The sequence below is a fragment of the Sminthopsis crassicaudata genome, chromosome 4 (assembly GCF_048593235.1).
Source record: "Sminthopsis crassicaudata isolate SCR6 chromosome 4, ASM4859323v1, whole genome shotgun sequence".
Classification (NCBI taxonomy): domain Eukaryota; kingdom Metazoa; phylum Chordata; class Mammalia; order Dasyuromorphia; family Dasyuridae; genus Sminthopsis; species Sminthopsis crassicaudata.
The window spans coordinates 339,340,233-339,368,153 of record NC_133620.1 but is presented as its reverse complement, the minus strand read 5'-3'; the positions used below and the strand labels follow the sequence as shown (position 1 = coordinate 339,368,153).

Below are 27,921 nucleotides of genomic sequence, written 5' to 3'. Positions count from 1 at the left end.
TGTCCTCAAATTTTATTTTCTACCTCTTTCAGCCACTAAACTTGTCATGTACCAGAGTAGTAGTATCTTACAGCACAAGTGGCAAATGAGAGGGCAGCTAGATGGTGCAGTGGATAGAGCACTGGCCCTGGAGTCAGAAGGACCTGAATTCAAATGTGACTTCAGATCTTGACATTTGCCAGCTATGTGACTCTAGGGAAGTCATCCCCTCCCTCCCCGGAGGCTGGGGTTAAGTGACTTGCCCAGGGTCACACAGCTAGGAAGTATTAAGCATCTGAGATCAGATTTGAACTTGGGTCCTCCTGAATTCAAGGTTGGTGCTCTATCCACTGCGCCACCTAGCTGCCCCCCTAGGAAAGTCATTTAACCCTCTTGCCTCACCAGAAAAAAAAAAGAGAGAGAGAGAGAGAGAGAGAGAGAGAGAGAGAGAGAGAGAGAGAGAGAGAGAGAGAGAGAGAGAGAGAGAGAGAGAGAGAGAGAGAGAGAGAGAGAGAGAGAGAGAGAGGGAGGGAGGGAGGGAGGGAGGGAGGGAGGGAGGGAGGGAGGGAGGGAGGGAGGGAGGGAGGGAGGGAGGGAGGGAGAGAGAGAGAGAGAGAGAGAGAGAGAGAGAGAGAGAGAGAAAGGGACAGGGGGAGGGGAGTGTCAAATATATAGCCTATGGACTGTATGTGTCTACAGTACTTCCCAGTACCACTAGATCAAGATATTGTTGGGAAATAGTTTTTAAAATGAATAAAATTACAGTACAAGTTAGATAATATTACATTTTGAGACTAAGCTAATAAGTATCCTTCAGGGATCTTTGTGCATGGTTCAGTGACTCCCAATTCAGTTCACTTGACATTTTTGCTTTACAACATTATCCATACATCATTGTCATCATCACCATAGTCTTTTGGCTGTGGCAGAAAACATAAACATCTTGCAATAATGCAATTCACTTGAAAAAATTCAATCTTTTCATCATACTGACTTAGATTCTGAGTTTTGTTTTTAGTTTTTTGATTACTTGTAGGCATTTATTACCCAGCCTTTTAAAAGCCTTTTCATTTTTCTGTGATTTGATAATCATAGCCATTCATAACAGCAAAATCTAAATTTACACTCTATTTCTTTTTTCTTTATAGAACAGTGTCTAATTTCTTTCACCTCTTATACTACCTTTTCCCTCTTAGCTGAGACCCTTATCTCAAACTTTACTGAGAAAATTGATTTCACTTGTGTATTTTCCCTGCCTTACTCCACATCTCAAGATTTCTTTATAATAACTATTCATTTTTGTCTTTGTTCTCTTCATAGAGAAAGAAATAGCTTTCTTGTCAAAACTAACTCTTCTTATGTTCTTGATTCTATCACCTCTTGTATTCACTGGGAATTTACCGCTTCATGATTCCTTCTCTTGAGCATCTCTTATCCATTGGATTTTTTTCTCATTGATTGATCTCACCTGTCATTCCCTTAACTGTTATTTTCTTTCTTCTCTTTTTTAACCCTAAGGTCTCAGGAAAGGTTGTCTTCATTCACTGCCTCCATTTTTTTTTTACACCATTCACTTCATATTCTCTTACAATCTGGTTTCTTGCCTCACTAATGAAAATGCTCTGGCCAAGATCATCATGATCTCCTAGCTTCTAAACCCAATGGTCATTTCTCAGTATTTATCCTTCTTTTATCTTTCTGCACTATCTCCCACCACCTTCTTCTGATCACTATCTCTGTACAAATTACTCCCAATTCTATACATCTATCCCTAAATCTCTCTGCTGAACTCATTTCATATTACCAACTAACTGCTTGCTGGACATCTCCAACTTGATTTCCCACATAACATCTTAAATTCAGGATATCCAAAACAGAACTCATATTTTCTCATAAATGCACTCTTCTGGGTATTTTCATTACTTTTGAACCATCCAGTCACCAAGGCTCACAATCTTGGAAGTCTTTCTTGAGTACATGGTTCTATAATTCAACCCCAGCATCTAACTACATAGCAAGTCTGGTTTCCTCTGTCTTGCTTCTGGACCTTTCTTTCCACTCTATCTTTACCTTAGTTCAAGAGTTCTTGTCTTCACTACTGCAAAAGTCTGCTTAATTATTCTTCTTTTCTCTCTAGTCTTTCCCCTTTCTAATACATTCTTTATGGAGTTGTCAATTTATTATCCATAAAATATAAATATGAATGTGTAAGCCAATTCTACTAAAAAAACTTTCATAGTCCTGTTCCTTTTATTATAAAATATGCAATCTGTAGTTTGACATTTAAAGTCAATATTTTACTTGGGCAGTTATATGGTTCAAGAAGACTTATCTTTCTGAGTTCCAATCACGTCTGACACATACTAGCAACAAATATTTTAATCTCACATAACTTTCCATTATTATTTCATATTACTCTATATCATACTTTCATTTTAAACTAACTGGCCTGCTACACATTCTTTCTAATGTGCCTTTGCATAATTGGTTTGCAAGACCTCTCTTGCTTCCTTCAAATCACAGCCAAGGCACTATCTCCTGATAAACTATAGTTATATGGATTCTTGAAATTACTTGGATTATTTTAAATAAACTTTGCATTTATGCAAATATCACATATGTATATATCATGCCAGTGTAATAAATGCTCAGCATCTTAAGGGCAGAGAACTTTTCATTTTAAAATTCGTGCCCAACATATTACTGTATACTTAATAAATGTTTGCTGAATTTGTCAGTTAAAATATTTTCACAATAGACAGATTTTCATATTATACATATCTCTTTAATGTTTCTGTTGGCGTAAACTCTGGAAAATTCTTTCAACAGGATGGAGATCAAATTAGAACTTAAATTAATTCATATTATTTATCATAAGGACAAAAAATAAAGCTGAAACTTAAATACTTTAGCTACATAATGAAAAGACAGGATTATTAATAAAAAGTCCCTGATGTTGGGAAAGATTGAAAGTAAAAGGAAAAAGTCAGCAGAGAATCAGACAGATAGATAGTATTATAGAAGCAACAAATATAACCTTGATTAGACTTCAAGAAATAGTCAGGGATAGTAGCATCTGGTGTTTTGTGATCCATGGGATCATAAAGAGTTGGGCATAATTGAATGAATGAATAATAACAAAAGAGCTGTGCTATAAAGTAATTAAAAATCTTATTAAAATTTCAGTAAAGTCTCACTTTAGTTTCTCATTGTCTTATTTCTTATTTTTACAGTTCCTTGCACATTCCAGTCATTTAATAAAAAATGTGAACTTAATAGACTACTGACAACACGTATTTTCATATGAGAGTTGCTTGAGCAAAGAGAAGTTGTTTTTATTAAGAAGTTTTTACTCATGTCACTATCTTTATTGTCAAAGTGACCCTATGGACAATATAATATTCATCATAATTAAAATTTTCCTTTGAACCATATTTGACTTTACAACCATGGTTTTTAGTATCTTTCTCAGAGTACTTGACACATTTTTTTTCATTATTAGTTATAACAAACACTTTTATATTTACAGTGAATTTTATTAAATCATCATTTTTGCCAAATTAACATGGCTATCACCAACAATTTGAAAGGTATTTAACTGTTTGCATTTACTTTAACTTTTGTTAATAAAAATGGTAATCAGATGCAAAACATAAAAGTGAAAAGTAAAGTGAGGGTTCATTCATATTTCATTGTAAAGACATCCAAAAAGAAAAAAAATTAGTTTATTAGAATTAAAGGTGTTATACATTCATCTCATGTACTTCTATATTTTAAAAGTCATTTATTCATCATGTCATGTTCCTGTTCCAAACAAAATATGTGTGAAATGTGTGATCAAAAAAATCATATGATGAAAGAGAATGATAACCTATAGATAGACCTCATTATCAACTGTTTTGGAAATGCTCTGTTGGTATCCACACAATGGCTGGGGAAAGCTAAGAAGTTCCCAACTATAATGGGCAAACCATTTGTGTGAACATAATGGGAGACTGTAGACAATAGTCATCCAGAATGAGCAAGTATGTGTGGGCTGCAATTTGCATCATTGGAGCACCCACATCAATACAACTGTTGATTCATTTAGTTATTTTTGTATATTTGAAAATATTTTATATCAACTACTCTGTGTGCATATTTTTATCCTGAATAGATTTTAAGTTGCTTGAGGTCAGGAGCTATTTCATTTTTGTATTCCTAGAAGTTAATGCACATATCTGACACATAATTAAGTGCTGAATATATGTGTCTTGTTACTGTCAAAATATGTATAATTGTGTACCACTGAAAAATATTTATTCTTTCATATCTTAGTTCAGTGTCTGCTTTATTCAAAATAAATCACAAGTGGCAACTAGCTGGTGCAGTAGATATAGCAGCAGCCCTGAAGTCAACAGGTCCTGAGTTCAAATCTGTTCTCAGACACTTAACACTTCCTAGCTGTGTGACCCTGGGCAAATCACTTAATCCCAATTGCCTCAGCAAAAAAACAAAAACAAAACAGAACAAAACAAAAAGCAAAATATTTCACAAACTAATATATTTGTATTCAAGTTTATTGGAACTAATTGAGATAGGTAAACACTAAAAAATAACAAAGAAATGGTTGAGAGTACTCTCAAAAAGAAGAAAATAGAATTTTCCATATAAAGAAACCACCTTCAGTAACAGCATTTGGAAGAGCTTGGATCAGATTAGAAGATTGTACTGTATTGTTAATATAAGATAAAAGTGATTCAAATTTCTAAATTTTTAGACTCATTTTTCCTCTGTTTGGAATTATTCCCCAGTAGATAAATGATCAAATGATAAGAATAACTACTTTTCAAAAGATAAGATGTAAATTATTCTGTTAGGGGGAGTGGAGTAGTATTATTTTTATTATAAATTTGACAAACATGAAAAAATGCAAGCATTTTCATATATTAAGTAGAGCACAATAGAAGGTTGTATATGAAACCACAAATATCCATAATTCTTGCTTTTTTATTATTGAAGATAAGAGTGGCAAGGGATACATAATTATAACAGCAACTATAACAATAAAAACTGCTAGTATTTACAGAGTACTATATATATGTTAAACCATTTTATCATTACAATAACCCTGTAAGGTAGATGCTATTATTACTTTTACTTTTCATTGTTCATTCATGTCTGACTCTTAAACTATCATATAATAATACTATTCATGGAGTTTTCTTGACAATGATACTGGAGTAATTTGTCATTTCTTTTTCCACTGCATTTAGATAAACAGTAGTTAAGCAATTTAATCACTGCATTATTGAGAGAGTCAAGTCCATTGCTGCTTATCATCACTTAATTTTGTTGTTACTGTGTACAGTGTTCTCTTGGTTCTACTCACTTCATTCAGCATCATTTCATATAAGTATTTCTAGATTTTTCTGAATTCAGCCTGCTTATCCTTTTCCATATTCCATTACATTCATATCCCATAACTTATTCAGCCATTCCCCGACTATTGGACATCCACTCAATTTCCATTATTTAAAAAAAAAAAAAAAAAAAAAACCTGCTACAAACATTTTTGCACATGTTGGTCCTTTTCCCTCTTTTATGATTTCATTCGTATATAGAACTAGTGGATCCCAAAGGGGATGCAGAGTTTTATAGCTCTTTGGGAATAGTTTCAAATTGCTCTCCAGAATGGCTGGATCATTTGACAATCCCACCAACAATACATTAAAGCCTCAGTTTTCCCACATCCCTTCCAACATTTATCATTATCTTTACCTGAATTTATTTAAAGACTTCTAAATTTCCTTGATTACATATAATGCTTTTTATATTGTCAGTCAATCAATAAATAATTTCCAACTGACTGCCCTGGGCTAGCCATTATTCTAAACACTGGGAATAAATGGAAAATCAGAAGATAGGCCCTTGTCTTCAAAGAGCTAAAAGTTGATAAGTGGTCACAAGGGGAAAGGTTACATAGTATGATAAGGAAAGAAGGCATGATGAAGTCCAGAGGAATGTAGCTGGATGGGAAATGAAAAGATGGTTGACCCAGAGCCTTCCTTAAATGGAAGATATGAGAGGAGAAGTAAAGCCAGGTGCAAAATGAAGCCGATTCATTTTTTCCTGTGCTTTCTAGAATTTTTATTTTCAATAGGTATTGGATTTTGTCAATATATATTTTAGTCTCTATTGATATAATCATGTTTTTTTAAGTTTACTTTTTATTATATACATTGTCTTTATATTGAACCAACCACGTATTCCTGGTATAACCTTAATTTTGTCATAGTATATAAGTTTTCTGATGAGTTGGTTGTGTTCTATTTTTTAATATTTTATTTAATAGTTTTGTATTAGTGTTCATTAGGAATATTGGCTTATGATTTCCCTTGTCTTTTTGCTACTTTCTAGTTTAGGTATCAAGACTTTTATATCATACAAAGATATTAGATGCTTTTTCCTTGCAAAAAGTTTATGTAATATGTTTCAATTATTCTCTGAATATTTGATAGCAATCACTTGTAAATTTATCTAGCTTTGGATTTTTTTTCTTTGACAGTTCATTCACGACCCTTCCTCCCTTCCTTATATATACACGTTGACAAAATTAAAGTTATACCAGGATATTACTAATATTACTTTTCCCTCTCTATCCCCAGGATCCCTGACCCTAAACTCCTCTAAAATAGACCTTAGTTTAGGGTTTCTCAGAATTGATCTTTAAAAGAACTAAGACAAAATATTTAAAAATTGGGGGAAAAAACCCCCAACAAAACCTAGATGTTTTAAAGAGATCAGCACTGTACTGTGGTTTCATTGATACAAGGAACTTCTGGTTCAGAAAACTCCCTTTTCCACAGCAGCTTAATGCTTTCTTTACCATTTTTAGAGATAAAGAGCTGCCTAGAGCTCCGAGAGCCAGTATGTTTCAAAGGCAGTATTTGAAACTGGGCCTTCCTAGATCAATTTGTTTTCTACTATACCAAATTTTCAAAAAGAAATATAAGTTACTTTACTCATCTATTCTTATATTCTTCCTTTTTCTTTCTTCCTTTTTTTTTTTGGGGGGGGGGGGGGAGAAACAGGATGGGAGGAGATGGGAGTAACCAGGGATTCAATAACTTGCCCACGATGACTATGACTTTGTCACACAGATAGTATACGTTTGAGGTCAAATTTGAATTCAGATCCTCCTGACTCCAAAGCCAATACTTTATCTACTGTGCCACCTAGCTACTTCTTTATCTCACTAACTTTCTTTCCAATTAATGTTGAGTGAAGGACTTCAAGTCCTACAGTCAACATAGAATAAATTGTTTTGTTGTTGTTTTTACATTTTTTTCTTTAAAAAAACAATTTATTCATTAAGTACCTTTATATTTAAGGCTCTGGATCAATACTATGTTAGAAACCAAAAAAAAAAAAAACATATATATATATATATATATATATATATATATATATATATATATATATATATATATATACATATATACATATATATGTGTATATATAGGATCAGTTCAATATTATGAGGCACTTAATTTTTCCCTTGATTATATTATAAAGTCAATTTCCCTCTACTATTTAATTACTTTCAATGTAATTTTAGAAGAAAAAATTTCCAGACCGTATGCAGTATAATGACATAACTTCAATTTAGGGTTCAGAAAGAGCTTAGTGCTATTATAATAGTTTGTTAGAAATTTTAAGGACAAGAGAAATTGTTTCTTCATTTATTTCTCTAGTTGGACGTCTGTCTTTCCAATCCTTTTTTATTGTAGTTGGCTAGATTTCATACCCTGTGGGTTCATCTTGCTAGCCAAATAAATATAATAGATAAAAAGTGCTGAATAAATGTGACAGAAAATGAAAACTGAAACCAGAAACAAGCTCTTTTTACTTGTACTATCTATCTTAAATTTGTTAATTATGCATTCATCATATGGCTCAATTTGAGCAATAAGTAAAAAAGACTAGAGAGAGAGAAAAAATGACATGTCTATTAAGATGTAATGTAGCACTGATAAAAAAAAACAACTTTTTTTGGCAGTGATAACTTTCATAGGGTTTTTGATAAGTCTAGATTTTATAATGCAGAATTTTGTGATTTACCTTTAAAATATATTCTCTGATCTATTTGTAAATATAAAAACATTTTAATAGTCAAGAAAACTTGGTTTGCAGTACAAATACAATGCTTTAAAATGTTTTATGTCCTTTCCTAGAATAAATGAAGAAAATAATATTTGACTGATTTGGTATAACTATATTCTATCTTAATGTAATCTGGAGTAATTTGTTGTGTCTATTTATACTATGCAGATTCCTCTCACTTCTGTTTTTAATTAACGTTCTGTTCTTATTGGTGCTAGATAATTCAACAAAACTTTCTGCCTGCCCCTGTTGTCCAAGAATATAAGGGTGTTTTTTTTTAATTGAAGTTTTTAAAACATAAGACCTATTTCTCTTTTCCATCATATTTAATTTTTTTGTCCTTACTATTTCTACTTATGTATACATGTATATAAATATGCTCACTTCCAGAAAAAAAACATAAATTTCCTCTACATAATACATGAGTACATTAATATCTATGCACCTTGAGCAATGTGATCATTTTATATAGAGATTTTATTGATATAAATGATACTTCCCTGCTGAAGAGTCTTCAGTGTATGTAGAACAGTAGACTTGGAGCAAATAAAACTCTGATAGTTAATAGTTATGCGAAGCCTAGAAAGTTACATAACCACTGAGTCTCAGATTTCTTATCAGTAAAAATAGGGAATTGAATTAGATGATCACTGAAATGCCTTCTAATTAAGTTGATGATTCTAAGCCTAATATTTTCATAATTCCTCACTATTTAATGAACTAAAGGAGATGTCTCTTATTTTTTTTTCTTCATGGCAAAACTTTAAATTGGGAAGCTAGGTGGTACAGTGGATACACCATGAGTCCTGTAGTCAAAAAGACCTGACAAACCTCAGAAACTTACTCCTTGTCCTAGAGCAAGCCATGATACTGCGTTTTCCTCAGTTTCTTCATTTGTAAAATGAGCTAGAGAAGGAAATAGCAAACACTTCAATATCTGCTCCCCCCAAAACAAAACAAACCAACAAACTCTCAAGTAAGATTATAGAGTTAAACGTGACTAAAATGATTGAATAACACCAAAGTTTCGATTTGTTGTTGCTCTTTCCATTTACATTGTCATAATAATTGTGTTTAAATTTTTCCTGATTCTGCTTACTTTATTTTGAATCCATTCCTTTAAGTCTCTTCTACTTCTCTCTGTTTGTCAAGGTCTTCATTTCTTATGGAGCATTAATATTCCATTATATCCATGTAACCCAATTTTCAGAGAATTACAGTTGATCCTAGTTTGAGTTAGAAAGAGAAGTCAACTAGTCCAATTCTTCATTTAACAGACCAGGATTACACAAATAATAAATATCAAAGAAAGGATTTGAAACAAACTCTTCTTTCAGAAGCAATGGTTAATTTGCTGTTGCTCAGTGATTTCAGTCAAGAAATGACTCTTGATGATCCCATTTAGGATTTTCTTGGCAAAGATACTAGCTTGGTTTGCCATTTCCTTCTCCATATCATTTTGTAAATGAGGAAACTGAGGCAAAAAAGCTAAGTGACTTTCTCAGGGCCACACTGTTAGTAAGTGCCTACGGTCAGATTAGAATGAGATCCCTCTGTCTATAGGTCAGCACTTAATCCACTGCATTACCTGTCTAGTGTTTAATTACTCTCTCATAAATAGAAACCTATTTTGCTTTCAGTTTGGTTTCTATAGAAAGTTCCACTGTAAATAATTAGCTAATAATGCAATGTCTGCGCCAGAGTGGTGTTGTTTGAGTCCTTAGTTTTTCTTTAGATAATTTTCTGTTCTAAAATGATTTCCAGAGTAGGTGGACTACATCACAACAACACCAGTAATATGTACAGTGTGTTCCTTTCACAACTCCCTCAGTGTCAGGTATCCTTATTTTTTATTGTCTTGTCCAATTTTCTGGATTCAAGGTATGAGTTCGGAGTTGATGTGATCTCTTTTATTATTAATTTGAAGTGATTTTTCATGTCAGTGGATAAACATTTATTAAACACTTATTATGTTCCAGGTTTACAACTAGGTATCACAGTGGATAGAGCATCAGATCTGGAGTCAGGAAGACTCATCTTAAGTTTATATCTGACCTCAGACACTTATTAGCATGGTGACCCTGGGCAAGTCACCTAACCTGGTTTGCCTCAGTTTCTTCTTCTGTAAAATGAGCTGGAGAACAAAATGGCAAGTCACTCCAGGATCTCTGCCAAGAAAACCTCAAAAAAAAGGGATACAAAGGGGGAACAAATAAAAATGACCAAACATTTGTAATATGTGCCAGTCACTAGCCTAACATACAAAGATAAGTGACAATCCCTGCTCTTAAAGAGCTCAGAAGGAGATGACATACAAATGCCTATGTACAAAGGAAAATTGGGAATAATCAACAGAGGGAAGACATCAGATTTCAGGTAGATGAGAAAAGGTTCTTATGGGAAGAGGGATTTTAGCTGGGATTTGAAGGAAGGCTGTGAAGCCAGGAGGCAGATGAGGAGGTAGAGCTTTCCTAGCTACTGAATATGCCCAGAATAGGAAAATGGAGCATCTTGCTTGAAAGTAGAAAGGAAACCAATGTCATTGCATCAAAGAGTATTGTTGTTAATAAATTTATTAAATGAACAAATTAGTAACAAGCACAAATCTCTCAGTGCAGAAAATTAGTGCTCTCAAAACAGAATTTATAAACATGATTAGCAGATTAGGACAAATTAAATCATTGATGGAGAATCTCTCTTTAAAAAAATAATATACTTGAAATACAGAAATACTGAGATGGAAGAAAATTTGACAGAAGAGGAAACAAACTCTGGTCTTAAAAGAACTTAGGAATTCTATATGTGCCAAGTAGACAGATATCTTAAGTATCATAAGTTTCCCAAAAGAACTTAAATTAGGAAACATGAGAATCATATTACAGGAAATAATACAAGAAAATTATGCAGAAATCAAGATAAAAATGCATTTAATTTTTAAAAGTTAATTTTAAAAGAAAATCTAGACATTTTAATAGTTGTAACATGTAATGCTATATTATTATAGTATTTACGAAATATTAAAATAAATGAGAGAATGATTTTGTCCATACATAAAATATAATACAAATTTTGCCCTATTTTTCTAACTTTTTATGTTTTAAGGACCCATCAGTTGTAAACTGATGCAATTTACAGCTATTCTACACTGTTGTAGATAGTATTTACAGATTTATGTGAGCAAAAAAAAAATTATCTCATGCTAGTCAACATTCTTTTTAAAAAATTTACAAGTTTAGTTAAGGTGGTCCTCAGAATATGAATATAAATTTTGTCACCTGGCCCATACTTGAACTTTTTCTGCCTTTTATCATAGGACCTCTAGTGCTTTTGCTGTGCTTGGCCTTGAAAATTCAAATCACTTCCACACTAAGATGATGCATCTAAGTAAGACTTTAGTCCATTTCTATTTTTCTGCAAATTATTGTTTATCAGGAACAAAAGGCCTGACATTTGAGCTATGAGAGCAAGAAGGCAGCAGCTGTTGTCATCAGCCACAAATCAGCTTTTCTTTCCATACTTATGTGACCTGTGGAGGGATCCTGAACCTCTCGGATGGTATTATTAACCTGACCTTTATAGTAGGATTGCTAGTTGTTTTTTTTTTTACATATTGATAGTTTGTATACTAATTATTTTTACAGACTAAAAAGTCCAACTATAAGAGAATGGTCATCTGAATATGTGTGTGTGTGTGTGTGTGTGTGTGTGTGTGTGTGTGTGTGTGTGTGTGTGTATGTGATCCTTTCCATACACTTTTGTGTTGGGATTTGATGCATACTTCCAGATTCCTAAAGTTTTAGTCTGAGAAATCACCAAAGGACTGATGAGGTCTTTGAAAGCTACATCCTTGAGAATATGGTATAAGTAAGGACTATTATATTGCATTATATACACCTGTGCCAAAATCCAAAAGATTATTGTTTACTCAAAGAAATTAAATTGCTTATAACAACATTCTACAAAATTAACATGTAATGTTCTATTGAATGGATATTATTTAAAATTTAAATAGCATAAAGTGTTTGTGAGAGAAGGGAAATAACATAATGACAATGAAAATGGTAGCAGGATGGATTAGAACTTGATAAAGAATAGAGGGAAAGGGGATTGATTAGAGGAGTTATGATATTATTAGTGTGGGCTGTTACATTTGGGAGGAAATCGCTGAAACTGGTAATATAGAATTTTTCAAACAATTGTTAAAGTATTGAGCACATTGCAACGAGAACTTAATAGTATAGCCAAGATTTTGAATTGTGCCTTCATAAGAACTTGAAACAAAATACCAGTTATCTCTTTATGTATATATGTCTTGTCTCCCAGACTTGATTGTCAACTTCTAGAACAGAGAACACATATTCCTGGTGGCACTTAGCAAAGCATTTAATACAAAAGAGTTCCATGTGCCTCCCCCCCCCCTCTCTCTCTTCTCTCTCTCTCTCTCTCTCTCTCTCTCTCTCTCTCTCTCTCTCTCTCTCTCTCTCTCTCTCTCTCTCTCTCTCTCTCTCTCCCCCTCCCTCCCTCCCTCCCTCCCTCCCTCCCTCCCTCCCTCCCTCCCTCCCTCCCTCTCCCTCCCTCCCTCCCTCCCTCCCTCCCTCTCTCTCTCTCTCTCTCTCTCTCTCTCTCTCTCTCTCTCTCTCTCTCTCTCTCTCTCTCTCTCTCTCTCTCTCTCTCTCTCCCTCCCTCTCTCCTCTCTCTCCTCATGTCTGCCTCTCAGAATCCTGTCTTCCTTCATAACTTATTAAAAATTCCTGTTCTGTTCCTTCCAAGTGTTAATAGTCTCCTGCCATAACCTTCCTTTTTGGGTATAATTTCTTTATACACAGCATGACTTAGTGGATAGAGGCCAGGAAGAAATGGGTACAGTTGGACCTTTGACACCAATTGGCCATGTGACCCTGAGGCATTTTAATTAACCCCTTATTGCCCTAATTATAAGTTTTTCCTCTCAAAGAGTCACAGTATATACATAAGACCAATTTCCTATCTGTATTAATTGAGTGAAATTTCATACCAAGAAATTTCTTACATTATTAAAGCCATGATTCCTTCCCACCAAAGATTCTTATTTACTTATTTGTGTTCATGTTGTTGTTTCCTTGAAGAATGAGGATAGGAATCTTTTTATTTTTGTTTTTGTATTCCAAGAGGCTAGCCAAATGCTTGGTACATAGTAGATGCTTAATAAGTGAATGAATTAGTAAAAGATTCATCACAAGAGTAAACACAGTTATAGGATAAAGTTCTATTGTTCAATAAAAATTTTAATTAGGAATAATATTAACAAAAATATAAATATATTATTTTAAGCTAATATTCAGTATAAAGTAAATTTTGCCTCTTACTGGAAAAATATATAGCATTGTGGATTTACTCTCTTGGACCCAAGAAATCTCAAAGCAATTAAAGCAATCCTTAAAAAGGAGCAATTAACCCAGAATAATAAGGTTATTGGGTAGGTCAAGCAGGTAATTTGGCATTTTATAGCAACACAAACACTTTTGGTAAGGAAAAAGTCCTAAGAGCTCTCTCCTATATGGAAGGACATTAGAGACTCTTTAGTTCAACTCTAATTATATATGAGAGAGGTTAAGTGACTATCCAGTCAGCCTGTGAAACATTAAGTACCTATTATGTGATAGGTACTTTGCCAAGCAAAGTTTGCCAAGATTATCCCTAAACTCAAGGACCTCACACTGGGGAGTTAATGTTAAAAGAAAAAAACCACCATTATGTACAAACAAATCGTGTGCATGAAAAATAGAGAGAAGGCACAAGATTTAAAGTACGTTAAAGTACATGTAGAGGATGGGATTTTAGCTAGGACTTGAGGGAAGCCAGAAGGGAGAGTGCAGAGAACATTTCATACGTGAGGGACAGCCAGAGAAAATTCCTGGGAGCCAAAAGTAAGATGTCTTATTCCTGAAAACTATAACTATATAGTCTATCAAAGACTAAATTGTATATGGGTGTGTTGTGAAGTAAGAAGTATAGGGCATAAGAAAATTGGAAAAGTGAATAGATTTTAAGTTTTGAATGCCAAATAGAGGATTTTGTATTTGATCCTGAAGGGGATAGAGAGCCACTGGAGTTTATTGGGTAGAAAAAAATGATACAGTTGGACAAGTACTTTCAGAAAATCACTTTGGTGGTTAAATGAAGGATAAACTCGACAGGTAAAAGCATCAGTAGGTGTTTTTGTTTTTTTTTTTAGTAATCTAGACATTAGGTGATTAGGAGCTATGCCAAATTGTAGTTAATAGCAAAGGAGAGAAGAGGGCATATTGAAGAGATGTTGCAAAGGTGAAATTAACAGGCTTTAGCACCAGCTTGGATATGGAGTGGATTGAGAATTGGTGAGTCCAGTTTGGACTTAGAAGGATGACATTGCCCTCTACAGTAATAGGGAAAACAGGAGGTAGGGATTTTTTTTGGGGGGGGAATATTATTTGATAAAGATTTGTTGAATTGAAACACGTCACGCTGATATAGTCTTCTTTTAACATTATAGGAAAAAGAAAATAGTTATGATCTTGAAGTAAAACACTTTTAAAATACATGAAATAGAGGGTGCAGTTATTGTAGGATTCTTATTCTAGTTACAGATTTTTCAATTCACTATTATTTATTGCGTATCTGATGATATCAAGGGGACTCAGCATAGAAGATATAAGATATATATATTGTTCAAAAGAAATTTTTATTTAGAAATAATATTATATATTACTCATTATATTCACCAAATAAATTCAATTCAACAATATTAAAATTCCTCTTGTGGGCTAAGTGAAACACAGTGTTCTATGATGCCAATAAGTATATGATCCTATCATTTCCCTCATTCAGGTTAATTCAATTCAACAAATATTTATGAAGTGTATACTGTGCATAATGTAGTTTTAAAAAAACTTTTATTTTAATGGTATATTATTTTTCAAATTACAAGTAAACATAGTTTTCAACATTCATTTTTGTAAAATTTTGATTTCCAATTTTTTTCTCCCTCTCCCCATTTCTTCTTCACAAGACAATAAGCAAACTGACTTAAGTTATACATGTACAATCCATTTTGAACATTTTCATATGAGTTATGTTGGGAAAGAAAAATCAGAACAGAAGGAGAAAATTATGAGGAAAAAACCAACAACAAAAAGATGAAAATAGCATATTTCAAGCCATATTCAGAATCTGTAGTTCTTTCTTTGGACGGCATTTTCCTTCCTATTGGAATTGTTTGAATCACTATATGCTGAGAAGAGCTTAGTATGTCAGAATCGATCATCATACAATTTTACTGGTACTGTGTACGTTGTTCTCCTGGTTTTGCTCACTTCAGTCAACATCAGTTTGTGTAAGTCATTGGAGCCTTTTCTGAAATCAGTTTGTTGATCATTTCTTATAGAACAGTAGTATTCCATTACATTTATATACCATGTCTTATTCAGCTATTCCTCAATTGATGGGCTTCCCCTCAGTTTCCAATTCCTTACCATCATAGGATGAGCTACTACAAACATTTTTGCACATGTGGGTTGTTTTACCTTTTTTTATGATCTCCTACTAATGGCATTGATGGATCAAAGGATATCCCTTTAGGCAGTTTCAAATTACTCTCCAGAATGGCTGGATCAGTTCACATATCCAACTTCTTTATGTTGTGGATCTAGTAAAATTTAAAAATGGCCACCAGAGAATTTATGACAGTAGAGAAGGGAAAAAATAGGATATATTCAAATATTTATTATAAAGTATAGTATGTTTTAAATGTGATGAAATATATAGAATGCTTTATCATTTTTCTTAGAAGGGAGAAATATAGTGCCTTGCACATAATAAGGCATTACTAAATGTTTTTTTAACTTTAATGAGATTTAATTCCTTCTTATTTGAGGGGAAATACAAAGTTTTGAGTTATTTTGAGACTCATATTTTGGAAATGTTAACATATTGAAGACTGTAATATTCTTTCAGAGTGTATTTATACTGTTAGATACCCATTGTACATAGAGTAAAGTTTACTTTGATTAAGAATATGGCTAAACTGCATGAAAAGATCCTCTACATACACATACTTTATTATCCAGTGCCTAGCCTCCTTGAGATTCCTTGAACAAGAAACCATATCTCGCATCTTTGGACATTTTCCTTATCTGTCCTATGTGCTAAGAATCACCATCCTCATCTCTGCCTCCTGGTTTCCCTTGCTTCCATCAGTCCTAGCTGAAGTCTCATCTTCTTTGAAAAGCCTTTCCAAATCCATTTTAATTCTATCTTGTATTTGTATATAGTTTTTGCGTATTGTCTCCAATATTAGACCGTGAGCTTTTTAATGTCAGGTACTGTCTCTTGCATATTAAAATTATTTAATTCTGCTCACTTCCCACAGCATCAGTTCATGTAATTCTTTGCAGATTTTTTATATCACAGTATTCCATTACATTCATATATCACAATTCAGACATTCCCTAATTGAAATCCCCCTTGATTTTCCAATTCTTGGCTACCATAAAAGGAACTGCTATAAATATGTGCTTTTATTATCTCACTGGGATATAGACCTAGTAGTGGTATTGCTGGATGAAAGATATGCAGTTTTATAGTGCTTTGGGCATAGTTCCATAGTTCTCCAAAATGGTTGGATCAGTTCACAGCTCTACCAACAATGCATTAGTGTTCCGATTTTCTCATATCTTCTGCAACCTTTATCATTTTCTTTTTCTGTCATATATCAGTCTTATACATGTAAAGTGGTACTCAGAGTTTCTTGATTTGCATTTCTCTAATCAATAGTGATTTAGAACATTTTTTCATATGGATATAGTTAGCTTTAATTTCTTCATCTGAAAACTGCCTGGTAATATCCTTTGACTATCAATTGAGAAATGATTTGTATTCTTAAGGGTACAATATTAAATAATGGTAATGAACATATTTGTTTCACCCCTGACCTTATTGCAAAAGCTTCTAGCTTATCCTCATTAAATATAATGCTTGCTGTTAGTTGTATATGGATACTGCTTATCATTTTAAGGAAAAATCCATTATTCCTATTTTTCTAAAGTTCATAATAGAGATGAGCACTATATTTTGTCAAAAGCCTTTTCTGCATCTCTTGAGATAATCATATAATTTCTGTTTTGTTATTAATATGGTCAATTGTGCTGATAGTTTTCCTTATGTTGAACCATCCCTGCATTCCTGATGTAAATCCTGCCTGGTCATAGTGCATTATCCTCATTATAAATTGCTGTAATCTCTTTGCTAATATGTTATTTTAAGATTTGGCATCAATATTCGTTGGAGAAATTAGTCTATAATTACCCTTCTGAGTTTTGGCTCTTCCGGTTTAGGTAAAAGTATCATATATTTGTGTCATAAGAGAAATTTGGTGTAGGACTCTACCTATTTTTCCAAATAGTTTACATAGTATTAGAATTAATTGTTCTTTAAAATTTTGGTAGAATTTACTTATAAATCTATATGGTCCTTGAGATTTTTTCTTGAGTAGGTAGTTGATGGCTTGTTCAATTTATTTTCCTAAAATGGGATTATATAAATATTTTATTTCTTCTCTTAATTTGGGCACTTTATGTTTTTGTAAATATTTATCCATTTCACTTAGATTGTTACATTTATTGACATAGAATTAGGCAAAATAGCGCCTACTTTATTCTTTAATTTCCTTCTCAATGGCAAATTCACCCTTTTCATTTTTGATACTGGTAATTTAAATTTCTTCTTAAAAAGAAGATTAAAAAATCAAATTAACCAAAAGTCTGTTTTATTGGGGTTTTTTTTCCCATAAAACCAACCCTTAATTTAATTTATTAGTTAGTTTTCTTACTTTCAATTCCATTTATCTATCTTTTGATTGTCAGAATTTCTCATTTGATATTTATTTGGGGATTTTTAATTTGTTCTTTTTTTAATTTTTAAAATTTAGAACTATTCCTCAAAATTCAATAAATTATAAATAGTTTCAAGGCTCAAAAGCCTTCTTGGAAGAGCTCAAAAAGGATTTTAAAAATCAAATAAGAGGTGTAGAAGAAAGACTTAGAAAAGAACTAAATAAAAGTTATGCAAAAGAAAGTCAATAACTTAGAAAAGATGAAGAAAACAATTCTTTAAAAAATACAATTGGCCAAATGGAAAATGAGGTATAAAAGCTAACTGAAGAAAGTATTTCCTTAAAAATTAGAATTAGGCAAATGAGACATTTATCAATAATCAAACAAAATGAAAAGAATCAAACAAAAAAAAAAAAATAGAAGAAAATGTAAAATACCCAAACAACTAACCTGAAAAGAGATCTAGGAGGAGAGAATTATCTTGATCAAAAAAGCCCTGATAACAAAAAAAAAAAAAAAAAGAGAGAGAGAGAGAGAGAGCCTGATCAGCATCTTTCAAGAAATTGTTCAGGAAAACTGCCCTGTTCATTGAAAGAATTTGTTCATCACCTTCTGAAAGAAATCTCTAAAAGAAAACACCAAAGAATATTATAACCAGATTCAGAATTATGAGCTCAAGGAAAAAATACTGCAACCAGTCAAATAGAACAATTCAAATATAAAGGAGCCATAGTCTGGATTATACAGGATTTAGTTGCTTCTACACTAATGATAGGGAACCTGGATTATTATATTCCAGAAGGCAAAGGAGCTTGTATTATAACCAAAATTCAACTGCCCAGCAAAATTAAGCATAATTATTTTAGTATATGTGGTTTCTTTTCCTCTTTTAAAAAAATCATTTTAAGGGTATAGGCATAATAGTGATATAACTAAATCAAAAAATATAATTTATTGAATTTTGAGAAATAGTTCTAAATTTTAAAAATTGTCTTAGAGGTAAACTGGTTAGAGTTCAGGCAACTCCCTGGCTTCTCTTCATCGGCTTCTTTAGTTATTTTAAATGGAATTCTATGTCTCTTTCTTATTGTAAGAGGTTGTTGGTAAAAAATTGAAATGCTTATGATTTTTGTGGATTTATTTTATATCCTGAAATTTTTGTTAAAATCATTGGTTCAGATTTTGTTGTTGACTATCTAGGATTTTCTAAGTCATATCATTTGCAGAAAGCCTTAACTTTGCTTTTTCTTGCCTGTGCTTATTTTTCTCACCCCATTTGCTTAGTTAGGATTTCTAGCAACAAATGTAGGGGTGATAATGGACATTCTTGCTTTACCTTGATACTGTTGGCTATTAGTTTTTGATAGATGCTACTTATTATATTAAGGAAAAGTCTGTTTATTCTTAAGGTTTTTAAAATAGAAATAGAAGTTACTTTTTGTTTAAAAAAAAAAAGCTTTTTCCTTCATTGATTACTATAATTGCCATTTTTGTTATCCTTTTTATTGATACTGTATATTATGTTGTTTGTTTTCCTTAACCAGTGGTTGTCTTACTAATAGAAATCTAACATGTAAGACTATTAAGGTCTAAGTGTGGTGATTCTATTGTCATTGATAGTAAAAACAGGTTATTATTATTGTATATGTTATCTTTATCCCAATTTGGGGAGGTTGATTTTTCATAGTTGAATCGCTTCGCTATCTTACTTTGAAACTAGGTTTTAAAACTCTAATGGTTCACTCTGTTTTATGAGATAGAATTGTTTTTAATTATGTAATCTTATGATTTTACAAATTTGTAATTTTACAAATTTGGTTTTGATTACTATCATTCTCTGCTTGGCAAATTTAAGTCAAATGTTGGTATGGGATAATTAATGATCTTGATCTTCTTGTGGTAATAGAGTCATATGGGTTAAACAGCTAAATAAAATAATTAAAATCCGTGTTCTATCACTTCTAGTATCCATTTCCCATTTTTTATTGTTAAACTCTTTAAACAGTTGAAGATTATTTCAATTGTACTGTCTCCTCTCATTATTATGATTTGGTCTTGATTTTTTTATTGTGTCTCTTAGCTCTGACAAATTGTAATTTCATTGTATATAGACAGCTGATGGAGAAATTAATTTCATATTCATTTCAAGGCTTTTCTAGACTACTACAATCTCTTTTCTTCGTTATGATGCTATTTGGTGTTTGTCTTTCCAGGACCTACTAAATCTTTTCAGAATGTTCAGAATATAGCATATGAGAGTTCCATGTAATCTACAAGCCTCTTTAATTTATATTTTTTGAATCATGCTTTTGCATATATTTTTCACTATTCTTACTTTTTCTTCCTATCTTTTCATTAAACAGTGTAGTGTCAAAGTATGTTATGGGTTTAATTTGAAGGGTTTTATTATATTCTTTGTAGAATTTTCCTGCCTTTTCATCTTCAGTGACTGATAAATTACTTCATAAACTACAATAATTTTCATGAGCAATCTATTTGCAAATATCGTCAGTATTACAAATTATCCCATGAAATAAGGTTAGTTTTGCCTTTGGGTAGATTATAAAACCAACTCCAACAATGCCTTTCTTTACTTCTCCGAGGATTATTTACATATTTATTATGTTGAAAACAGCATAGTTAATACAGACAACTTAAAAAAATTAATCCCCCACCATGATTCCAGAGGACTAATGATGAAACATACTACCACCTCCTGATAGAGAGGTAAGGGATAGAATGAAACATATTTTGGACATGTACAGTGAAGAAATTTGCTTTTTATTGCAAAAGCTTTTTTGTTTTCCCTTCATTCTTAATTAAGGTGAAATGGAGAAGGGATAGAGTAATAGAAGACAGACTTTTGCTGATTGAAGAAATAGCTATAATTTGTTTTTAAAGATCCTTCACTGACTCACTTTTTTATCTAGCTTAAAATACAGATGTTTATGTTTGCCATTTAAAGTCCCTCTTAGTCTAGTTCCATCTTCTCTTTTTGGGCCTCATTTAACTCCATCTCTTACTCTGCACTCTGCATTCCAGTCAAACTATGCTATTTGCACAATATTTCCATCTACCTTCTATGCAACTTGGCTCAGGTTGTCTTTGGTGGATAGTGTTCTCCCTTGTCATTTCTCCCTTTTAAAACTCTTTTTAAGACTTAAGTGACATCCCTTTCTAAAGATTTTTCCTGCTTTTACCAGTTGTTGGTGAACAGTTTCTATATTAAAATTTTCATATTTATTTGCATTTGTATCATATATGAGAGAGAGGGGAGAGAGAGAGAGAGAGAGAGAGAGAGAGAGAGAGAGAGAGAGAGAGAGAGAGAGAGAGAGAGAGAGAGAGAGAGAGAGAGAGAGACTGTGTGTGTGTGTGTTTCCCTCAGTAGAACATAAACTTCTTGAGGATAGGGACTATCTTATTTATCAATTATCCAGCATTTAGTATATTGTATGTATTATAATAATAATGGTAATCATAATAATAAATGTATGTTGAATAAATGAATGAGTGACTAAGTGAAGAAAGGCATGTTGTCTCTCAAAGGACTAGATTTATAGTTAAAATACCAGGATTTAAATTCCAGCCTCGCCACTTATCTCTATGACTTTGGACAAGTCATTTAACTTTTCTGAGCCAATTTCCTTTTCTGTTAAATCAAAGTTATAACATTTTACTATCAACTTGTTAATGTTATTGTAAAAATCAGTCAAATTATATGAACAAGTAATATAACTTTAAAGTGCTATATAAATGTATATGAGCCACTCTTATTCTAAGATACTATAAAAATGATTGCATATTTTATGACTTTTGTCCCTCTCACATTTCCTGGGCATATATAATGAGTAGATTAAAATCTAAAATACAAAACAATTTTTAAAAATATTTGGAAAAATTATTGATATATGACAGAGTTGAGTGTTTTTTGTTTGCTTTTTGGAATGGGAGGTAGGATGAGATTTCCTTGTAAAACCTTATTTATTGCAGCATATTTCATACCTTTTTTTAACAAAAACAAAATCCAACCTATTTAGGATGAAATTTTTAATATAAGCCACATTTCTATAGCAGTTTATGTAAAATTTTCATGTCTATATCAGCATATATGGAATCAGACCAAAAACACTTTTGGTTTCTTATCCTAATTATTGGGTCCTCTGTGCTTATTGGACTGATCCATCAAAACTTATTTGCTTGATAAACAAGTCAGATCAGTTTGAAAGTTTACATTAAATCCTATTATAATAGCATAAATTAATAACATTTTAGTGCCTGTTTCTGTCCAAAGCCATTTGATTATATATCCTCCATAAAGAAAATCTTAAAACTCAGTTCTGCTCTTTCCCTCAATTTGTTTTTAATGGGTAGAATGCAAGTTAAAACTGCATTTTATTTGAGAAAGGGTAAAAAAAAAATACTTAAGATAATGGGTAGACAATCAAAACACTTCTGTTTGTTCTTTTTTGAACACTTAGGAGGAAAAGTTTTCTATTTTCCAATGACTTTTTTTTAACCTAGACCCATCTCCTCTGTGAAGAATGCAGATAATTTTTTTTTTCTGGCACACACACACAAAAAAATAGGGTAACTTGATCTGAGTCTGACAGTGTCGTTCAGTTAAGTGCTTCCATCTGTTGCCTGCTGTTCCCCTTTACTCATGACCCCTCTATGTTTCTCTCTCTTTCTCCCCTTCTCTTTCCCTCTGTGTTTCTTTCTTGTTTCTCTTTCTTTCTTTATATTTTCCTTTTCTTTTTCTTCTTTCTCCTTCTTTCTCTCTGTCTCTCTGTTTTTCATCTTAGCCCCTCTGAGGAAGGCAAAGTTTGTTGAGAGCCCACGAATCCCAGAATCTGATCTTGGCTCACCAACACTCACTTCCGCACAGAAACTGGACGTTGATGAATACTGCCCTGGTAAGCATGCATGCAAAGTGTCTTCTTTGAAAGAGGGAGGATTGGATCGGGCCAATTCAGCAGAGCGATATTTCACATCCATACCACACATACAAAAATCATTAATTCTTTCCCATGTATTATTTTTTTTTCTTTGCTACATGGCAGTCCTCTTTCTCCACTTTTTTTTCTTTTGCTTTCTTCTTAATCATAAAAATAAATACTGAAAAGTTTTTTGAGGCAGTTTTGAATTCATGTGAATTTTAGTCCATAGAACATTTCAGGGATATTTTGATGAGGGGTGTTACTTAAGGGAATTATCTTCTGTGGAAAAGGAAGCACTGAAAGTTGAGAGTATGAATAAAAATTCTTATATATTTGAAGTAGAAATTTGAACTGTAGTCCTTCAAATTTGAAACCTACTAGATTTCTGCACAGGTATAGAGAAATTCAGAAATATTACCAATAATAAATTCAATTAGAGCAAAATAGAATGACAATTCTATTCTGTCTGGTCTCTGACTTTTAGAAATAGATTCTTTTATGAATAGTCTTTGAACAGATGTGGATCTGAAATCTTTCATATACAGGAGCCAAACTGTGGTTCAGACTCATTATCAATGCTTAGATTCTTCTGAACTTGGATAAGTTGCCTGGCAACCACTTTTCTATTCTGCAACCAGTATACAGAGCTATGTCAGGGATGTTCCATTCCAGAAAGGATGGAGCTTGCTTTTAGGTATTTTGTTTCCCTCTTCAAAATTTCTTTTACTTATCTTATAGGTTTGTTCATGAACCATAGTTATGTGCAACCACTGCATTCTTAATTATAAAAGAATCACTTTTAGTAAAATGATCCTTTTAATTTTAGGAAGTATGTGACCTTTGGTAAGATCTCAGTGGTTCATTTTGGTTACCAAAATAATGCATCTATGGAGCTAGATAGAAGAGAATAGTAAGAAGGGAAAAGGGGTCTAGATTTGTCATAAGAGAAGAATTTGATCTTTTGTTTGAGAAACATTCCACAATTTTTCTTATATCTTAGGATAAACCCCCTATGCCTCAAACTTGCATCTTTAAAAGGTAATCATTCCTTTATCACTACATTTTAGAAATTGACTTTCCTGTTTCCAAAAGTTTCTGTAGTGTATTGGAGGTGGGAATAAGGACAAAATATTTCATCTTTTGAAATCTTAAAAAGTTCATGCTATTTAACAAAAGCAATAATTTGACATTTCTGATCTTAAAGACCCTCAAGTAAAAGGAACCAAAAGAGAAAATAATAAAAAATTAATATTAATTGCTAACAGTTCATTAATAACAGCCTTGCTGTATGCCTTCTCTGAATGCCAGGAAAATAATCAACTTAGAAATTAAAGTATAGACAGAGAAAACCTGTTATCGTTACTTAGCATTTTTAAAGCAACTACTGCGTATCAGGCATTGTGCTAAGTTCTGGGGATACAAAGAATAACAATAACAAAAACAATACTGTTCTCAGAGAGCTCACAGTCTATTGGGGGAGACACCATGTAGACAAATGTACAGATAAGTTATGTGTAAGATAAATTGGGGATACTCTCAAAGGAAACACACTAAAATAAGATTAGGAGGACTAGGAAAGGCAGTGTCACAAAGAAAGGGGCATATGCAAAAGAATTCAAAAAGATGTAAATGACAGAACTTGACAACTGATTGGAGAGGATAATAAGAATAAAGTGTCTAGGCTAGTGCCTGTTTTTTGAGGTTGGGTGACTGGGAGTATGGTGGAATCTTCAAAAGCAGTATGAAAGTTAAGAAGAGGGGAAGAGAAAGATAAAAGAGTTCAATTTCAGACATGTTGATTTTTATGTGAAAATATCAATCAGGGAATTTAAATTTTCCATTTTCTGATCTTTGGATCTCCTTAAAATACTCCAAGGTACCATAATTTATTATATACTAGGAAATATCAGTGTTGAATTAATATGAAAATATAATATTATTAAACTCAAATCCACATATTTATTTCTGTCTGGAATTGGCATTAATTCATCAGTTCATGGCGTATTGGATAGAGTACCAGATTTAGAGACAGGAAGGCCGGCCCAGGTTCACATCTTTCTTTGACACTTATTAGTTTTGTGATTTTTTTTTTTAACCTCTCTAAACCTCAAGTTTAGTAAAACTTAGGTAATAATTATAAGTATTGCTACACAAGCTTGTTGTGATATTCATGTGAAATAAATGAGGTGCTTTATGAATTTTAAAGAATTACATATAAATGCCAGAGATTATGATTTTATTGGAATTGAACCAAAATAAATTCAAGTATTGTTTCCTATTACTTATTATCTTCTCTTGTTTGAAACAAATATAAGTGCTCAAAAAATATGCATGGTGCCTTATTTTTATAGTGAGACTTTAGGTTACTTGTTATGTTTACATTTAATTTTAAAACAAAACCAACAGTAGAATTGCTTGACTTCTGATAAAAGTTTTACTTCATATCACATTACACCAGTTTAAAAAAAAAAGTAATGATCAGTTTATTATATGACCAGTATCTATAGTTATATGAAATTGATAGTGGAGATAAGTGAAGGTTGATGAGCTATCTGCCCCACACGTGAGAGCAAAAAACTTTAGTCTGTCCCACAAATGAAGCCAGACCTACACTAAAAGCTACTGGGATGTTGCCAGATTTTTCTCAGGTTTTCTAATTGGAAATGTTTCTACATTCCGCATGTATTCATAAGAAATTTCTCCTATCAGAATTAACTGAGTGGGGTAGATACAACTCTCTTATCTGTGACACCCAAACCTAACCCCTTTCCTGCCTACATTGAATTTGAAGGAAGGAAGTCTTTGGATTTAGAGAATGGAAATGTAATGTTTATGTGATTTGTGTGCTTAAATACCTACATTCATTCTTATGTGTTTATATGAGGTTATGAATGGAACTAGAGCCAATTATGGATGTAAGTCAAATCTGAATAGAATCTTAGAATATGAACAATAAGTCAAAATAATTTTAATATATTTTGAAACTGCTGAGACTCAAAATTTCTAATTCCAATTTGGATGATCATCAGGTCAAACTATTCTTATGCTAGAAATTCAAGATGAATTGATTTGAATTCTTTAAAACTACTCAGCAAATAACAGTGTTATGTAGGTGAACTACAGGAATTCAGCAGTTATGTGCCTTCTTTGTATAGACATTGTACAAACAAAGATGAAAAAAACATTATCCCTACTCTCAAGGATCTTAGCCTAATGAGATAAATATAGCATATGCCAAAGTGAGTTTGATTCAATGTAATGTGAATAGGACAACGAAAACAATTAGACAAAGTAATTAGTTCATCTGGACAGATATCAAAAGCTAGCATTTATGAATCAGAAGTGTCAAAATTGCACATATAAGTAGCCACTTCCCCAAAAAAAAACTCAGAGTTAGTCCTGAACCAGATTCAAATATAATTAGGAAAAGTTTAGCAAAATAAAAATACAACAGAAGTAATGTTAATTTGTGGTTTAAATCAGTCAGGGATCTGTTTCATTTGAGTTTGACACCACTATCTCATTTGATCTTCACAACATTTACAGATGAAGTAGCTGTATCTAAGAGAGGTAAAGCAACCTGCCTAGGTTCATACAGCTAATAAGTGTCTGAGTGAAGAAGACTTCATGGAGAAGATTTAGTTAATAAATTAGTTAATTGATTTTATATATATATATGCTTTTAGGGGTTTTGTCTTGGAGAAAAAACGAAACCTAAAGAAATTAAGTATTCTCTGCTAGCTCATAGACAAGCTTCAGATATGAAGTACATAAGTACATATCTTATCATCTGCAAATAGGTTTTTTTTGCCCCCTAGTTCTCCTCAATCCTCATACCTGGTGAAGAAAGTATTTTCACTCTATCCTTTGTTTAGCTGTTTTTACATAGTTGTTTGAATATGATAGGAATAGGAGGAAAGGCTAGTTTTTTTTCTTTTTTTCCTTTCTTTGAATCCCCAGTATATAATACAGTGCCTGGAAATAATAGGCATTTAACAAATGCTTAATTAACATATATCATTATGGTTTATTCTTTCTTCAGACAACCAGAAATTTAAAATAATCAGATTTTGTGTGTGTGTGTGAGACCAGGTAGGGAACAATCTATCATTTATTTTTGTGAGAGAGGGATAAATGACAATATTACGCTGAGTAAATCTCTAAGACTTCTTTATTTTTTTTCAAGAAAACAGTTACCAGGATATACATTACTTAGAATAAAAGTTAGCTCAAACTCTTATACTCTTGAGATTTATAATTTTGTACAATAACTGATGTTCACAATGATGACCCTGAGATACTTTAAGATTCTGAAATATCTTTTGTATCATTATAGAAATATATTTAAATGCTTAGTGTATTTTGTATTAAATGTATTTTATATTCTTATTCTAATTGGACTGTGACTTTTAAATTTGTAATATCTTTTGTTTCTATATCACCCTATTTTCCAAATTTACTTCTTCTCCCACTCCCACCCAGAGAGCCATTTTTTCTGCAAAAATATAAAAGAGAGAACAAAAAAGCAGGAGAATTAACCAATACATCAATCAAATATGACATGTATGCAGTATTCCTTCTTCTCTTCCAGCAAAGATGGGAAGGAGCTCCATTTTCTTGTCTCTATTTGGAGATCCATCTTGGTAATTATAGTTGCTGTGTGATCTTTCATTTAACCTAATAATTCCTCAGTTGTTTGGAGGTAGAATATATAATGTTTTTCCAAACCCTAAATTTCTGAATCTTTGTTTGATATATGGCATAGGCATAGGTCTTATGTTAAGCATTAATGCAAGAGTATATTTTCCTTGGAGAAGATTGGACTAGATGATTTCTAAGGTCCATTTCAACTCTGATTCTGATTCCAAAAGTCAGTGCCTTAGACTTACAGTATAAAAATTCAGGAGGCAAACTTGGAAGACATTTCTTCTATCATGTTAGCCTAGGAAGTACTGGCCAAAACAATCTTCTGAGAGTAAACAAGGTTTTACCTGTCTCTAATATTTCTAGAG

The 27,921-nt window shown here is 32.4% G+C and overlaps 1 protein-coding gene across 13 annotated transcripts in view; it reads left to right on the top strand.

Moving 5' to 3' along the window:
- TANC2 (tetratricopeptide repeat, ankyrin repeat and coiled-coil containing 2) overlaps nucleotides 1–27,921 on the top strand; it is a 567,085-nt gene that overhangs the window by 280,774 nt on the left and 258,390 nt on the right. For 11 of the 13 annotated variants that reach the window (XM_074260887.1, XM_074260884.1, XM_074260883.1 and 8 more), the window contains one exon: nucleotides 22,775–22,885. The exons of the other annotated variants lie outside the window; for them this stretch is intronic. In XM_074260887.1, coding sequence (XP_074116988.1) covers nucleotides 22,775–22,885 — 111 coding nt within the window. The remainder of the gene's footprint in view (nucleotides 1–22,774; nucleotides 22,886–27,921) is intronic. 13 annotated transcript variants of the gene reach the window in all.